Here is an 18,039-nt window from a genome sequence, read left to right on the forward strand (position 1 = left end):
AGCTGAGGAGACCAGAACTGGATACAGGACTCCAGATGAGGCCTCACCAGGGCAGAGTAGAGGGGGAGCAGAACCTCCCTTGACCTGCTGGCCATACTCTTCTTGATGCATCCCAGGATGCCATTGGCCTTCTTGGCCACGAGGGCACATTGCTGGCTCATATTTAGCTGATTATCAATCAGGACTCCCAGGTCTCTCTCTGCAGAGCTGCTCTCCAGCAGATCTCCCCCAGCCTGTCCTGGTGCCTGGGGTTGTTCCTTCCCAGATGCAGGACTCTGCACTTGTCCTTGTTGAACCTCATGAGGTTCCTCTCTGCCCAACTCTCAAGCCGGTCGAGATCCTGCTGAATGGCAGCACAGCCTCTGAGGAGTCGGCCAGTTCTCCCAGTTTGGTGTCATCAGGGAACTTGCTGAGGGTACACTCTGTCCCCTCATCCAGGTGGTTGATGAAGTTGAACAAGACTGGCCCCAGAACCGATCCCTGTGGAACTCCACTGGCCACAGGCCTCCAACTCGACTCTGTGCCATTGATCACCACCCTCTGGGCTCGGTCATTCAGCCAGTGCTCGATCCATCTCACCATCCACTCATCCAAGCCACACTGCCTGAGCTTTCTGATGAGGATGTTATGGGAGACAGTGTCAAAAGCCTTGCTGAAGTCAAGGTAGATGACATCTGCTGCTCTCTCCTCATCCATCCAGCCAGTTATACTCTCATAGATGGCTGTCAGGTTGGTCAAGCAGGATTTCCCCTTGGTGAATCTGTGTTGAGTCTCCCGAATAACCATCTTTTCCTTCATATATTTTGAGAAGGCATTTAGAATGTGGTGTTCCATCACTTTTCCAGGGATGGAGGTGAGGCTGACTGGCCTGGAGTTTCCTGGGTTCTCCTTCTTGCCCTTTTTGAAGCCTGCAGTGACATTGGCCTTTCTCCAGTCCTCAGGCATCTCTCCTGTCCTCCATGATTGTTTAAAAATGATGGAGAGTGGCTTAGCAACCTCATCAGCCAGCTCCCTCAGCACTCTTGGATGCATCTCATCAGGTCTGATTGACTTATGACCGTTAAGCTTGCCCAACAAATCTTTAACCTCTTCCTCATCCACCAAGGCCAAGTCCTCTGTTGTCCAGACTGTCCTACTATCCTTGCTAGACTGCAGGACAAATGCATTATTGAGAAAGGACAGATTAGGAGTGAGACTGGGCCACTGACACACCTCAAGATATTAAGAATAGTGCTCTTCTCATCGAACTTTTAGACATTACAATGTAAATATCTTTATCTGAGCTTGTGGTTTGAACTTCCTTTGTGGTCATTGGAAAGAGGGTGACTCATCTTGCCTTACAAACACCTGCTTCACTGATGATAAAGGTCGGCTCATACGGAGATATCTGATGTCAGGTAAGATGACTCCCACCTTGACTGGACAGACTGCTGTAAGATGCAAAATAGGAAGTTAAGGAAAGAACAACACAGGCAGACTGCTTAGCACCTATATGACATGTTACTACTTAATCGATGACTTGAGAAATCTTGTGTCTGATTTCTTTCTCACATGATGTACAACCAGATGGAGAATAAAGCCACTATTCATTCAGGACTGTCTTGGTATACTCCCACTCCATAGAAATGGCAGCCTGGATCAGCTTAGCAGAGGCAAGGTCTTGAGTTAAACCCTGTGACCCAGTTATGCAATCATTCAAACCAGGTGGCTGTTGCAGTCAATTTCAGATTGAGGAACTGTGAGAACCACAGCAATTGTCACAGGAATATCTGGTGGAGGAACATGAATATCATTGTCAGCAGATTTTTGGTGTTAGATAGAACCAGGTAGTCATTCCCACTTTCAAACCCCTGGTTTAGGTCATTTTACCTTGCCCTTCTCAGATGGTGACAAACATTGACAGCGGCCACAGCTGGTGAGGTCCAACTGCAAGGGTCATTGAAGAGAACATCCAGAAACTCCTGTTTGTTGGTGACTGTAGCACCATTGTATGCTTAGGAGGCAATCTTTGTGACCTGATCTAGGTGGACTTGCATTGGCAGAGGGGTTGGACTTGATCTCTAAAGGTCCCTTCCAACTCCTACCTTTCTATTATTCTATGAACCTTTGGAGCATCACCCTGGAGCTCAGCCTAATCATTAGCATTGAAAAGTGGGTTTTGCCCTGACCAGCATTACCATCTCCCTAAAAGGTCAGCTAAACAGTGGTTGGCAAGCTTATCCATCTTTGTTCCATTCCTTCAAACCAGCAGTAATTGCTGTATTTCTAAAGCAAACTTGTCATTTAGTCATCTACAGATGTCTTTGGAATGAAAGAAGGATTCAGGGTGATAATTTTGGGCTCTGTAGAGTTGCCTAATCCAGCTTCTGCAAATGCTGCCACTACTGGATTCTGGGTGTGTGCTGTATGGATATGTCATTAACACCGAGACTCTGTCTTGCAACGGTTTCTTCAGTGTTACAACCTGATTATTAGGATCTCAACAGCACTGGGACATATATTCAGTGAGGATGGATGACTCTGGGCTCCTGAGCAGTTCCTTCACAGCTAGTTACTTGGCGTTAGTGGCCACGACAGTGCTTTCATGATACCCTGAAATCACCCTGCAATACTCATACAAATTAGTAACTGGAAGGGCAAAACTTTGGACAGAGTCATCTAAAGACAATCTCTGACCACAGCTTTTGAGGCCATGCTGGAGGGCACAAGAAAGGAGAGGATGCTTAAAGAGAACCAGTTAGCTACTTCTGCAGACTCTTAAAAATCATGTGCCCAGAGACTGGCATGTTTCCATGTGACTGCACAAAGAGTTGATGCATTGGCTAAAATTAGCTACAACACATCTAGGAAACGGGCAGTCTGACAATATCCATTAATCATAATAATACTTGTCATCTTTCTCCTAGTTTCTGAAACAAAACCTGTTTAACCATTCAAACGTCACAGGGAAATTCTCTTGTTAGGTCTTGCCATCACTACAAAGCAGAACCCGGTGCTCGCTGCCAGTGTTGTCTCAGGTAAGGACATTGCTCTATGAGCAACAGAAAAAATGGATACTAAATCTGTCCAGATTTGTGCCCTGTTCCCCTCATCTGCCTCCAGCTTTGCCCTCCACCAATGCCCTCCACCACACTCTCAGCTTCCCCCTAGGTCAATTTGATAAAGCAGCAATGTCTCTGATGCTGTTCCTTCTAAGTCCATGCACTGAAGGAAACTAGGATTACACAGATCTAATATCTAAATCAATGTTTATCTGTATAGCTTGAAATTTCACCAGTTGTGGAAGTAGGGCAGGACAAAGGGAAGGGTCATGGCATGCAGCTTTGCACTACTGCAGAATCTGATATGGTAAAATAGAATGCTGCAGACACAAAGGCTTTGCCTCCGTGACTGGAGGAGGAATTGTGTGTCAAATCATGGTTTTTGATATCACTAACAAGTGTTTTGAAAACTTCTCATTTAAAACCACTTTGGAATATTTATTTTCCCTCTCTCAAGCTTGTTGGTGATGTTCAGTTTAGAACTAAATTCTCAGTTTGCTCCATCCCTGGCAACTCCTGAGTCCCATCTGCACGCCAGCACCTGCACCTGCTATGGACAAATGGCTTAGAGATCTAAGTCCTACATGGCTTTAGTTCAGGGGCTATCAATTTTTATGGGCACTCACAGATCATTTGGATCGGTATTCTTGACTATACAAGCTCCCAAATGTGATATTATTACTTATATCCACCAAGAGCCTCATTAATCCAAATCCTGCCTTCTAACAAAAGAAACATGTAATGCCTCCTAAGGGAGGAAGTTGCTTCTGAGTCACAGTCAGAACAGGTTGTTCTCTGGTGTCACGGCCTTCCCAGTGTACCTGGCCTTTATTTCTTTCTCTTTCTAGTTTTATGAGCCCTCTCCTGGAACGCAATCATACATCAAGAGTCCTGCAAGGTGACAAGAAATGAACAGGAACATCTGGGCGTTTCTCTTCAAACTGCCAGTCTGTATCAATGTTGAGCAAATGACCTGGTGCTTGTTCACACTGAACACGAGTTTGGAGCATGTTTCAGCAAAGAAACCTAAAAATTATTGGCGTGATTTTGTAATTTGAAGGTTATTGGTCAGAAATTATTAAGCATTGAAGTGTGCATTTTATAACCCAATACAGTCAATTCCTAGTCATTCAGTGATCTAGCTAATGAGGAAAGATGATCTCAGTCCATTTATGAGAAGCAAAATGCTTCCAGCAGTGTCCAGATGGCAAAACAAGTTGGTGCGTGGTAACATCTCACTTCCACATTGCTATGTTGGGCCTGAGTCCTAGAAATCCTCACATATGTGCTACACTGTCAGCATATGGGACAGCACTGTTTGAGTCCTTCAAATGCAGGAGCCAGCCTTGTGATTGCCTACAAAGGCAAGTTACATTGAAAAGCTTCTTGCTGCTGGAATACAAGGATCAGAGTGGGTCACTGGTGTGGTGTAGGCAGAGCGGTATGGGGACCAACCCCCCTTAAATGAAGGCAAAGTGCATTCCTGACTAGAAGCATTAGTATCACTGCTCACTTCTGGCAGCACGATATTAACTCAGGTTAATGCCTCCAGGTCTCATCATGACAGACAACAGTGAGAGTGAGTTTATGGTTTTCCCTTGTTTGTTTTATTGTTGAAGTTGAGAGAAGTATAATGAAAGTACACCCTGGAAAAAGCTAATAGTATTTGAATAGCTTAATTAATGGAGATAGTCAGCTACATAAAACCTTTTTTTCCCCCCAAATAATGGGGATCTGAAGTCTACAAAGAGTCAAGATCAGCACATGCTCAGGTATTTGTAGGCACAAATGTGTCTTGGACCAGCCAGCTTGAATAAAGATGGTAGGGACAAGTTAATGCAGCTGGGAAGCTACTTTCAATTATCAGAAACAGGTGCTGCAAGTTAATCAACTGGGCCCTGGGTGATCACATGGGCAGAAGCAGCATATAAGGAGGTAGCTAGCAAAGGAAGGGTGGCTTTGAGTCAGGTTCTGTTGGTTGTACTATGTTGCTTGTGTATGTCTGCACGTGCGTTGCCTAGATTCTCTGCATCTTTGAATGAGTATTGCTTGCACCACCACAACAGGTATTGGACAAGTGTAACAATATTAAAAGTTAATGAGGAGCTGCGCATAGTTCTCCTAAGGCTTTTATTGTTCAGGTAGGCTGTATGTACATCCAAATGTCATGAGCTATGCAGCAAAATGCCCCTAAGAACAGGGGAACTTTCTAGTTTGTATTTTTCTTAAAATAAGCCCCCAAACCCCTGGTTATAAAAGAGATTTAAAATATGACAAAATGATGACCAACCGACCAACATCAGCTTTATGGCTGAAGTGCTGGCTTTCAACTGGAGTGAAAGCATTTCTTATTTAACCCACAGAAATTATTCATGCTATTATTATTAATATTGATTAAGCCGATGAATTTACAGTTGTAGCATACTTGGTCAAAGTTTAACAACAGTGAGAGGAGAACATTTGTGCCACATTCCTGCTGCCTGCTGGAGCAGGAAAAAGATATAGGCTCATGGTAGCAGAGGCATGACTATTCTTTAAACAGTCACCTCCCATAGCCTCCAGGAACTACATGAACCAGGTAATACCTAGCTAATAGTAAATTTGAGAAGAGTCTTTCTCTGAATACTCAGGGGATTCATAGAGCAGTAGCAGAATTTCTCCTTCTTTGGACTCCACTGGAAAGAGGTATCAGAAGAGAAAGACTGCTGCTTTAGGTGGGGTGGGGGGAACTACTGGCTTGGGACAGACTTGATTGATGCAGAAAGAAATCTTGTAAAAAAACCACATTAGTGGAAGCTATAGGCTTTCCGGGATTTGCATTCACTCAGCTACTTATCCTAAATTGTGCCCTGCCAGACTTGTACTGCCATGGATATAGGGACAGAATTAAGCTTGTAACTCTGACCTTTATAGTGCTCAGTCTTGATACTCCTACTGTTTTCTTAATGTTAACTGGAACGTTTCTATGAAACGCAGCTCTTACATTAAGTTTCAATAGGGTCTTCCTTAAAAGCAGATCCATGCTCTTAACAGCAGTTCAATGGACTCAGTGCTTCAGTCCCTTCTGAAATCTCTGCTGATTTTAAGGAAGCTTCAAGCTTTTGAGTCACCTGCAATGCTCTCACCTCCTGAGGTACTTCTGACTATGCCTATAGTGAGGAATTGTTTAGCAAAGTTGAAACAGACACTTTAGCACTTACATATTGCTAATTGTGGTGCTGACAGATAAGCTCTATCATAATGTTATGAAATTAGACAGGACCTTAATTGTCTTGCAAAGTTTAGACTTTTGAGGTGCTCAGTGATTATCCCCTCTGTGTTGGTCTCTTTGGGGATCAGGTTTACCCTGAAGATCAAAATCGAGTCTCTTGTTTCAAGTGCAAAGTACAAAACCAAATTACTGTACAGTAGTGCAATAGGACATCTCATCCCATTATTTTCCCTTTGACTAAGAGGCAAAAGAACCCATGGCTGAATTTCTGCCACTTTTTTGCTACCCTGTTAAACTGCACAGTTATAGTAGGCTAGTAGTGGGAGGAAATACTTGAATCTGGTTGTTCAGCAGATTTCTGGACATTGTAACAAATGCTTTGTGAAAAGTCACATTGACCTGGTGAGGTGTAATCAAATTATCTTAATGTCACTCTAATATTTCAGACTTCTGTGAGCTTATTGAAATTTTATCTTCCTGCAAATAGGCTCAGAATCGCTTTAATGTTACAGCTTTTTGAGTCAACAGACACAGCTTCTAACACACATACAATCTAACCTTGGCGCTTCCTTGTCATAATTTTAATGGTTTTTTTTCAAATCTCCATATTAATTTTCACCACCACATTTAATACATAGGTCTTGAATATCCTTAACAGAGTAAACACGTTAAATGTGTTGTCCTCTTGAAGCAACCTGTCACAAAGAGGTTTTCCCTGGAATAGAAATGACACCTTCAAATTTGTCTTTTTTTCCATAAATAAATCTATTCTAATGAGGTCATTTGTGCCAAGAACATTTTCTGTTCTCCAGTGTTAATCCCCTTGCAAGTCTCTTTAGGCCTTCAGAGTAATCAGTCTCATCATTGTTGGTAATCAGTCACAGCTCTCCTGAACAAACATAGGCCATGGTGGCACGTGGTCCTGCAAACCAATGCCAGGCTAATGAGGCAGTATGAGCAAAGCCTTCTTATTTGATTGGACTTTGGGAACGTGAATTCCCTTCTCACCATCCTTAGGCAATTTGGTTTTAACAGACGTGGCAGAGAACCTCTGTCCCAGAGATACAGCTCTCTGTGGAATATTACCTATACTTTATAATGAACATGTAATGTGTAAGCATTAAAATGGACAATCCATGTTGGCACAACTGTATACAGAAAGGCACTCAAGCATACTTTTCAGTATGGGTGAAGTTGCCAAGAGGTAAGACCATCCTAACTCATGTTCCAGATTGGAATAGACATAAACTGCCTGCAGCTTAGTGTGCTCTTCCTGTTAATGGGCATTTTATAAAGGACAACGTTATTTCTCAGACTCCTTGGAAAAGGAATGACTGTTACTATAAATAATAAATACTCCTGGCTACCTCGTTCTCACTCAGTCTATACAGTAGAAAGAATCACTACCGAGCTACCACAAGACGGGATTGACAGATCTCTTATGCCTAGTGTTGCTGTCACTCAAAATGTTCAAAAGAAAATGAAAGACATAATAAACTGCACCTGCAATGAATGGCACTGCTAGGCTGAATAATTGGGACTGTGTTGTGCCCAAGGTTTTTGTTAATGGTAGATCAAAGAAGACAATTGCACTCAACTGCTAATTAACTACAACTTCACAGCACCAAAATGCAGAATCCAGTTTTTCTTTCCTTTTTTTTTCATTAATGCAAAATGCTCCTGCAATGGGTGGCTAAAAACACTGTTATCGTGCCTGGCAATCACACCAGCAGTGGGGGTAAAGGGACTGAAAGCAGAGGTGCAGCCTGAAGTGGCCAGCCAGCTGACTGGGAGTTGTGCAGAGCATTCCCAGCAGCTCTTTGTTTCCCAGAGTTAACAGAAACCCTTGAAAAGCAGAAAACCAGGTAGCACAGCCTTGAAGCTACTTTGTCTTGCCTTAGAGGACTGGAAAAATTAAAAAACAGAGGTTTTCCTAAAACCTCACTCCAGGTTCCTGACTTGGTAGGAACAGGGCCTGCTTTTGCTGAGAATGGGGTTTACATGTGATCAACAAATTTCTAAAACTCATTTTGCAAATTTTCAGCCACAAGAGATTAACAAAACCCAGAGGTGACAAAAGTGCACATAGTGAAGTTCCTCAGCAGCCCTTAAAGCTACTGCTTCTCAGATGAAAAGCAGCAGTATATAACTGACTATGTTTGAGTATGTACAAGAGTAGGTGCTATGTCTGCGAAATGTGCATTTGCATAACAGCCAACTCCTTTTCTGATCATTCTTATAACAGGAAACTGTTACAAAAAAACACAAAGTAGATGAATAATTTGGAGATCTCATTGGTATGAATCCACTTCATAAAATAAGTGTTTGTGAGAAGGGGAAGCCAATTGACCATAAGATAAAATGCCATGAGCTCACTGTGGAAGGAAAGCTATTTTTAGTTAAATTTAAAAGAAATGCTTTCTATTCAAGGCTTCATATCATGCTTTACTTAATTATAAGAGTGAAAACAGGTTCTGAATGAAGTGGCACGGCAAGATGTTATGTGTCAGAAATGTCATTGTATATTCTATGCTGATGCTCTGCTTGTCTTCAGTTTGTTGGAGACTGACCAAACAGGGAAGATGTTAAGAGGGTTAAGGAGAATCTTAACCCTCAAGAGTCCAATCCCACAGCTCTTATATACAGCAGTAATATTTCCCCCTGGTGTGACTGATAGATCAATTTTCATTAGTTAACAATTCATAGGATGTAAATTCCCCAAAGTACAGTTAGAGTTACTAGGGCTGGAGGTGAGAGCTGTCTCTGAAAATCAAGCCACAAAGATCACACCCACAAATAATATAGGTTGATAAAGTCTTTAAGATGGACAAAAATCACCTGTTGAGGGTCTTTCCCACTATGCAAGGTCTCTCCTGATGGCAAACAAAGCCTGAGTGTCTTGCAACTAAATGCATGTTGCAAATCTGACCCTAAGTCCTGGTACTATCCATCTCTGCCTTACAGTGCTCCAGCACAATTAGTGACTCTGGTTCATCAAAACTTCTCATTAGCTGCAAAGAGCTTGACTTGTCCCCAAGACACTCCTGACTTCTCTTGTGAGACAGCAGCCTCTCCTAGCCCCAGTCTCACCCAGTTCTTTTGCACCTTAGTTGACAAAACATGACATTCAGTCAGCTTGAGAGGAGGCAAATATATGTATAAATTGGGAATTAAAGATATGTTGCAGTTTAAATGCCATCTCAGGCATAAAGTTTGACAGCCCTGGTATTTGAAAGGAAGAAAGGGAAACTAGGTTTTGACTGCTGTGATACAGAATGGACAACCTTTGGCTTTTTATAGCATCAGCAGAGAAAGACAGTGCCCAAGAAATTGAGGTTGCAATATCAAATGAAGGATGACAGTGGCCAATCTGGGTGTATTCTGTGGTGATCATGCCTAAAGTACTAACAAAATCTAGTCAGGTAGGAAGGCATTAATTTTACCTAAATTTAGTCCTTTAGATATTGAGCATCTAAGCTAACCTTGTGTTCTGGTTTAGCAAGGAGCAGCTTTTGGCTTAGTAACAGGGGGAGCGGGTTGCAGTGAAGACCCGGTAAAGAGTTTTTGGACTCTCCCCTGGCTCCTGGGTTCAGACCCACCTCCAGCCCGCCTGGGCCAATCTGGCGCCTCTGCCAGCACTATTTAGGGGACGGGAATTTGAAATGCGAGTCAGGAGGTGTAAGAGGGATACAAGATGGAGGCGACCATGCAGACCCTACAGTCAGAGGAGGAGGAAGGAAGGAGAAGCAGTAGACCGGAGACCCCTCTGCAAGCCGAGGTGAGAATACAAGCTGTGCCCCTGCAACCTATGGAGATCCATGGCAGGACCGAGAGTTACCAGCAGCTCCATGTGAGTGAGCCCGGACGGGCGAGGGACTGTGTGGGGAGACGGCCATGGCCCAGGCTGTGTTGGAGAGCCTGCACACCGCAGAGCAGCCCCACACGAGAGGCAGAGAGGAGCTGCAGCCTTTGGAATGGGTGCACGTCGGAGCAGCCCGTGCAGGGCTGCCATGCGTGTGAGTTACCCCACGGACTTGCAGGGAGGACTGGCATGGAGTTCACCCGTCCTGAGGAGGGACAAACGGCAGAAGCTATCGGGAACAGACTAACTGAAACCCCCACTGCCTGCCCCCCCGAACTGTTTGGGGGGCACAGGGTAAAAACCCCGGGATCAGGGCTCTGAGCCCGGGAAGAGGGGAGGGGTGGCAAAGTGTTCTTAAAAAGACTGGTTGGACTCTTCATTGATGTATTACTCTGTGTTGTTTCATTTTGGTTATGTTTTGGGGTTTTGGGGGTATGTTTTAGTTGATGTTGCATTAAATTGGTTGTTTTCTGTCTTCTTCCCCAAACCAAGTGGCCTGGTCTGTTTTGTCCTGAACCTTAAGCGGCAATTAAGCCCTCCCTGCCCTTGAGCAATTCTCAGCCACTTCAGTACTAATCGTGGCTAATCGTGGTCTTTGTTCCCTGATGGGCCTAAACCACCTTGGCTCAGAGCATATCTCTATAGTCAGAGGAGATTGGCCACCACTTGTGGCAATTATCACACCCTAATCAAGGAACATAAGCTTGATGGGCTGAATGGCCTATGGAAGATGTCTATCATTGACCACTGACTAGAAACAGAGCCTCGCTAATTACATCCTGTAAGGTTAAGTAGAGGATGCCAACCTTTTCCTCCTTCATCCCAGGACTGATCCTCATTCACAAGACTACTAAGATTTATAATTCCAGCCTGTACCATATGGATGAGCACACACGTAGAGAAGAGAGAGTGCATGAAAAAAAGAGGGCTCCTTGCCTAGAGCCTTTCAAAATCACCCGAACTTCAGTTTCTGCTCAAGCTTTCAAGCTTTGATGGGGTCCCTGGGTATTTCTGGAGTGAGGAAGGAGAGCTGAGCAGCCTGCTCAACCCTGTAGGCTCTCAAAATGGACTTCTATACTGACAGGAAAGTGGTTTCCTGGAATCTACTTGCCTTCCATCCTGCTCCTGAGGTTACTGCAGGTGCAGCAGTCAAAGGCAGGTTGTTGCAGGCTCAAGCTACAATTTGACAGCAGAGGTTCTTCTGTATTCTCTCAGCAGTTAAATAACGTCTTGTATAGATAAGCTGTACTGCTTTAGGCATTGCAGCATGAACACAAACTGATACAGACAACCTGGAGAGGACATAAAGGATGTACATCTATGCTGTATTAAAAAGCACTGGAAAAACCCCTAAATTGGCTTTATAAGTTATTTCTGTGTCTGTTTTCACTGCCAAGCCATAAAAACAACTCATTGCTGCCTGTGACAGCAGCAAGGGATGTTGATTGGAAAATGGATGCTCTGGTGAGCTCTGAGGGAATTACAGGCAAATGCTGAAAAACTAACTAATATTTGCACTCTTTTGGTTATAACCATAGTGAGAAGGATCTGAGAGAGAGCTTCGCCACAGCAAAAAAAACGAGCAACTGTCCACATGGTGTAGTAATTAGGACACATTGTATCCAGATAGAAGTTGCATAATAGGCTCTTGAAGCTTCAATTCATAATGCTTTGCAATTGAACTGCAGTGTTCAGGAATGGAACTCTTCAGGAAAAGTCACCCAGCAGAGACAGTATGTGGTTCCAAAGTACTCTTATTTACCAAGACAAGAACTAATGGCTGTTCTGAACAGCTAACAAGTCCAAAGACAAGAGGGGAAAAAAGGGGAAGCCACGGGAAAAACAAGAAATGAGCCTTTAACTTGATAAATATCTCAGGAAGTTTGCCCAATATTAGTAGATGAATATATGAGCTGGTTGGAGCAGTACTTATGTCAATCTCTACTTTTCTTCTAGGCTCTTCCTCTTAACCCATAATATGACAGGGTCATATTTCTTTGCTATTGTCCACAAGGGTAAAGGGCATTTGATGATGGATAAAAGATACTGAGAAAAGAAATGTAATTTGCAATTTTGAGGCAGGAAATAGGAAAGTGACTCACTCTGAGAACAGTGACCTTTCCGAGGCACTACAACGCTCTCTCTATCCATTTACCTAGAAGTATGATGTATGCTACAAAACTTTGCCTATGGAGGATTCAGACTTGCAGAGATTCAGGAAAATGAATTTGAGAGGAAAACAAATCAGGTGGTGTATTCCTCTCATGCATTCAAAAGGAAAATATGAGCAAATCATGCAAAACCTCACGGGAGGTCTCTGGTTCCCTGCCAAATGGCTTTGTGCTTAGCACTGGTGGTGTTTTGCAAATCATCTGTTGTATATCACTTGGTCATTTCATTACAAGCACTTATTCTATATGCTATAGAAGATTATTTTTAGGTCACTCAAAATTCTCTCTTGTTGAAGGCTTTGCTTTTCCTTTAAAATTACTCACAGGCTTTTGAATGCACAGAGTACCCTGCATCTGACTTTACTGCATCAGACATAGTCAGGATAGATCTAGGGATATAATGAGACAACAGATTGGCCAGTATGTGCGCAGATTTGCAATTGCTTGCTCCTGCCTCCTCTGGAACAATGGAGGAGCAGAAGCAGCTGGTATGCAGAGGAGAGGAAGCATAACATCTTTCTAGGAGTGCCGATTGATAGTGAGAGCAGGCAAGCTGAGACAGGTGCTCTTGAGGCTGTACTCTGTTCCTGACTGTATACCATTTGTTGCTATTGTCCAGCATGAGGATCTTGCTTTGGTCCACAGAGTGTTGTTTGCTGTGCATTGCAGTGTGTTCTCCACGTGTCGGTTCTGAAAGTGACAGCAGTGATGCTGATAGAGTTGGGTGTTAAACACTGCTTGACAAACTTCTAAGCCAAATTTGACCCTTAGTGTGTTATAAGGAGAAAACAAACAGCATGGAAAGCACCAAAGTGCAGCTTACACAAAATGACTTAATAAAGAAACACCTTTGTCCATGTCCTCAGCTGGACTTCCTGGCTTCATTGACTCTAACGGAGTTATTCCAGCCTACAGCAGCTGAGAATACAGCCCACTAGACTGTGCATTGCCGTGAAAACTTCTGTGAACGATATAGTTTATTTTCTCATTTGTTGTTGGTTCTGCCATCTGGCACAGCCTCCTCATATCCTTCTCCATGCAATATCCTCTGAAAACATCTTTTGTGTTGTCTACAGACATGTCACATTTCCCTTGCCAAATATTAGCTTTATATCACTTATATCACGTCTTGTGATTCCTCTTCAGATCACTTCACAAAGTTATCTTTTTCCCCCTGACAGCACACTAGGGTGTCTATTATGCAGTGTCTTGTGTTTCCAGGTACGGGATGGGTTAAAAGAATACAGTTCCAGTTTTGCAAACATTTGTGCAGCTTCATAACTTTAATGGATCCCGGTGACTATAAATAATAAAGGGAAACTAAACAATACGCTCCTTCCTGTGAGTCACATGTAGGTTGGCTACATTTCTGAATTCACCTCCCAAAAGAAGCTTTGCCTCCATTGTAAGACAGGCAGATACCATCCTGGGCTGACACTGCATTCTCAGACAGTAGCTGGTAAAGTTAGGGATATCACGTATCAGAATGAGACATTTAAACTGAAAACTGTGATTGATACAAAAGACTCTCTCACACAAAGGCCTGTGCTTATGCACAGGGATTCGGAATTCTCAAGCAAAAACTCCCACATTGCATTTCCTTTGACTGGACAGCCACAGGAGGTTGCTCCTGACAAAACAGACACAAAACTCCAGGACATCTCCTGAGCTTGCTTTCCACTCTCATTTCTTCTTACTTGAGAGAAACTTATGGTTATTTACCCCTCTAAAGTCAGTGACTTTGGACTTTCAGGATTTGGACTTTGAGTCTGACAAGTGTGCTAGATTATAGTCTCCTTCCTTCAGAGTGAATAGTAACCTGCTCCACAAGTGGTCCCACTGACATCAGCTTGAGTATCTAAGAACTAATACCCCCTTTCCAGTGATTGAGGGCACCAGAATCTGAGGAAAAACATCCATTAGTTTTCACTTTTCCTATTTTGAAGGGTTGTAACTATCTCCCTCCTTTTCACTGAGGCTCTGTGGACTATGGAAAAACTAGCTATATACATATAAATCACTATCTCAACCAGTTAAGTGTAGAGTACTCATCCCGCTAAAACTACAAGATGACTTTCGACAGGACTGCACCAGCTGGCCTTCCTGCCTTTGTTCGCACGGCTCACAGGATCCTGCACACAAATCTGGAAGGACAGGATGGAAAGAAACACACAGCCAGGGCCTGGCTCTGCAGCCTCAAGCTCTGAGGTTAGAGGGAGCTTTGCTTCCATCAGAGAGAAAAACCAGCCCACCGCGCTGGTTTGGGCTAGGATAGAGTTAACTGCTGCGAGGCACTAGGAAGGGGCAGAGGCAGGGCAGGTGACCCAGGCTGGCCGGCACCCTGACGACACGCCCCGTGTGTGCGCGGGGAGCTGGGCGGGCCGGGCCTGCCGGGGCCGCGGCGTTGCGCTGCCGCTGCCGCTGCCGAGCGGCCGGGCGGGCCGGGTGCCGGGAGGTGAGCCCTGCGTCACGCATCACTGCCTTTGTGTAGCCCCTCATTTACGGTTGTAACTGTTCCTCCTTACTGGTTTTGTTGTATGAAACTGTTGTTATTTCAACCTGCGCGGGTTCTTTTCCCTTCCCGTTCCGCCGCGAGGGGGAGGGGTCGCGGGCTTCTTTCTCTTTGTTCCCGGCGGGACAAAACCACGCCATTGATTGGCGCCCAACGTGGGGCCCGCGGGGTTGAAGCAGAACAGGGTGGGCTGAAACAAACTTGTTGTGTACAGTCCTTATACTAGTGAAATAATTGGTGGTCACAGTGTTGGTCTAGATGCTCACATGGTGGTGATATGTTATTTCTCATATGAACTGTGTATTCTCTGTGATATTGTTGATCATCTGTGGAAAAGGGGTGAAAACCATCATTAGGATATATTGAGTAACACTGGCTTATTATATGATTGTATCACAGGGTATGAAATGATGGGTATGGCTGGCACTTGTACATGTCTTTGCTGACATTTCTGCATCTTGGGTGCTTCCTCTTAGAACTCGATAATGAATGACGCTCAGTACATAGTAAAAATGGAGAGGTATAATTTCTCCCACTCCTTTACCTTCCCTGCAATAGCTTTTGACAATTATGTTCGGCGTGTTCCAATCATTGTGGTTTTATTGATCTGTTTCCTCAAGATGGTTTTTGTCTTGGTTAGGGTTGTAAAATTTGTTTTTCAGAGTGCTATGAGGTTGGGTAGCTATGTGGGGAATGCCATACAGGAGAATATGGACAGGTATTTGAAGAACTTTTTACTTGTAATGATTAGGAACCTCACTCTAACAAGAACTGTGGCTACTCAAACCGAGGCAGCAGACGCTGCTGCTGAATCAGAGAATCGATCTGTGCCAGTATCAGTTCACCCTGCAAAGGATGAAGAAGGACCAGGGCAATCAGAGGAATGGGAGGAAGAGTCAGAGCCAGAGATAATCACCTGGTCCCTGTCCCTGAGTGAGCTGCGACGTGTGCGAAAGGATTACAGCCGCCACTCAGGTGAGCACATTGTCACCTGGCTGCTGCGATGTTGGGAGAATGGGGCCAACAGCTTGGACTTAGAGGGCAGGGAAGCCAGGCAGCTGGGCTCCCTGTCCCGGGATGGGGGCATTGATAGGGCAATTGGAAGACAGACACAAGTCCTCAGCCTATGGAGACGACTCTTGTTGGGTGTGAAGGAAAGATACCCCTTCAAGGAAGATATTACATTCCACCCAGGCAAGTGGACCACCATGGAGAAAGGTATCCAGTACCTGAGAGAATTAGCTGTGCTGGAAATGATTTATAATGAACATCCACCCATAGACCCAGACGAAGTCCGGTGCACGCAATCTATGTGGCGAAAGTTCCTACGAAGTGCATCACCACTTTATGCCAGTTCATTGGCAGTCATCTGGAGAGAAGACAAGGGGCAAACGGTGGAGGAAATAGCTGCTCAGCTTTGGCAATATGAAGAAAGCCTGTCTTCCTCCCTACAGGCTTGCTTCTCAGCTCTAGAGGAACTGTCACAGAACTTCCAGCAATTCAAAGAAGACATGTCCCATCTTCTACCTGCCCGAGCCCATAGGAGTAGGCACCCTTTTGTTCAAGAGAGGGAATATAGAGGGTATATACCACAGGATGCTCCATGGTTTTACTCTCAAGGGCAGGGAGAGAACATGAGCAAGTGGGATAGGCCACCTACTCCGGCTCCAAGGGCACGGGTACAGGAGTTGTGGGGAGAAACACTTGAAAGAAGCAATTCTGCTTGGAAAAATGCCGCTCCAGTTTCCACTGAGCAGCTCTCTAGACAGGATAGAAGGGTTGATTTCAATTCTGATCCCCTCAAGGGACTTATAGCTTTTTCCCACAAAAAGTAAGCAATGACTGTCATGACCAGCCCTGCCTCCAGCCAGGTGGAGCAGAGAGACAACCAGGTTTATTGGACTGTGTATATTTGATGGCTTGGCACATCAAACCCACAAGAGCACAAGGCTCTAGTGGACACCGGTACACGACTTACTCAGATGCCATCAAGCTATAAAGGGACAGAATCCATTTGTATTTCTGGAGTGACAGGGATCTCAACAGAAGCTGAAGTGAGCCTGACTAGGAATGAGTGGCACAAACACCCCATTGTGATGGGCCCAGAAGCTCCATGCATCCTGGGCATAGACTACCTCAAGAGATGGTATTTTAAGGACCAAAAAAAGTACCAGTGGGCTTTGGTGTGGCTGCAGTGGAGACAGTGGGACTTGAACAACTGTCCAGCATGTCTGGCCCTTCTGTTGTGGGGTTGCTGATGGTTGAAGAGCAACTGGTGCCAATTGCGATAGCGACAGTGCACCAGCAGCAATATCGCACCAACGCAGATTCCATCACTCCTGTTTCTAAGTTGATTTGCCAACTGGAGAGCCAAGGGGTGACCAGCAAAACTCACTCACCCTTTAACAGCCCCATATGGCCGGTGCAAAAGTTGGTCTGGAGCAGTCAGTCAGGTCAGGTCATGAGCAACTGTATCACACACCACTTCCTTTGTATATCCCCTCATTTATAGTTCTAATCGTTCCTCCTTAATGTGTTTTGTTCTATTAAACAGTTCTTATTTCAACCTATGTGGGTTTTTCCCTTTTCTGTGATCCCCTCTGGTTCTGCAGGGAGGGGGGAGTCATGGGAGATTTTTTCCCTTGTTCCAGCTGGGCAAAACCACAAGAACTTGTCAGCTAATGATTTCAAGAGTGAGAGAAAAGTGATCTAAGACAGATCTCTGAAAGCCGATCTCTTCTGCCAAAGACCATTTATTGTTCCTCGATCAGATACTGTATCCTGCCATCCCAGAATATTAAGGGCTGGAAGGGACCTTGAAAGATCATCTAGTCCAATCCCCCTGCCAGGGCAGGACCACCTAGTGTAGGTCACACAGGAAATCATCCAGCTGGGTTTTGAATGTCTCCACAACCCATCTGGGCAGCCTGTTCCAGTGCTCCCTCATCCTTACAATGAAGAAATTATTCCTTGTATTTCTTTGGAACCTCTTCTGTTCCAGCTTATACCCATTGCCCCTTGTCCTATGGTTGAACATCATTGAGAACAGCCTGGCTCCATCCTCCTGACATCTGCCCTTTAGATGTTTGTAAACATTAACGAGGTCACCCCTCAGTTTCCTGGCTCATGCTCATCCTGCTGTCCACCAAGACTCACAAGTCCCTTTCCCCACACTACTCTCATTCATTCCCCAACCTGTACTGGTACATGGAGTGTTTCTTTCCCAGATGCAAGACTCTACA

At 44.6% G+C, this 18,039-nt stretch overlaps 1 protein-coding gene across 1 annotated transcript; it reads left to right on the forward strand.

Moving 5' to 3' along the window:
• Positions 1–14,675: 14,675 nt before the first annotated feature.
• On the forward strand, positions 14,676–17,363 carry LOC133625466 (uncharacterized). The gene is made up of 2 exons (XM_061996326.1): positions 14,676–14,740; positions 15,549–17,363. Exon 2 carries the CDS (start codon positions 16,006–16,008, stop codon positions 16,630–16,632), a length of 627 nt encoding a protein of 208 aa, XP_061852310.1. The 5' UTR covers positions 14,676–14,740; positions 15,549–16,005; the 3' UTR covers positions 16,633–17,363.
• Positions 17,364–18,039: the final 676 nt, after the last annotated feature.

The sequence above is a fragment of the Colius striatus genome, chromosome 5 (genome assembly GCF_028858725.1).
Source record: "Colius striatus isolate bColStr4 chromosome 5, bColStr4.1.hap1, whole genome shotgun sequence".
NCBI lineage: Eukaryota > Metazoa > Chordata > Aves > Coliiformes > Coliidae > Colius > Colius striatus.

Excerpts from the sequence above, each read along its gene's own strand:
- LOC133625466 (XM_061996326.1), top strand. The coding sequence starts at position 16,006 with ATGGAGAAAGGTATCCAGTACCTGAGAGAATTAGCTGTGCTGGAAATG.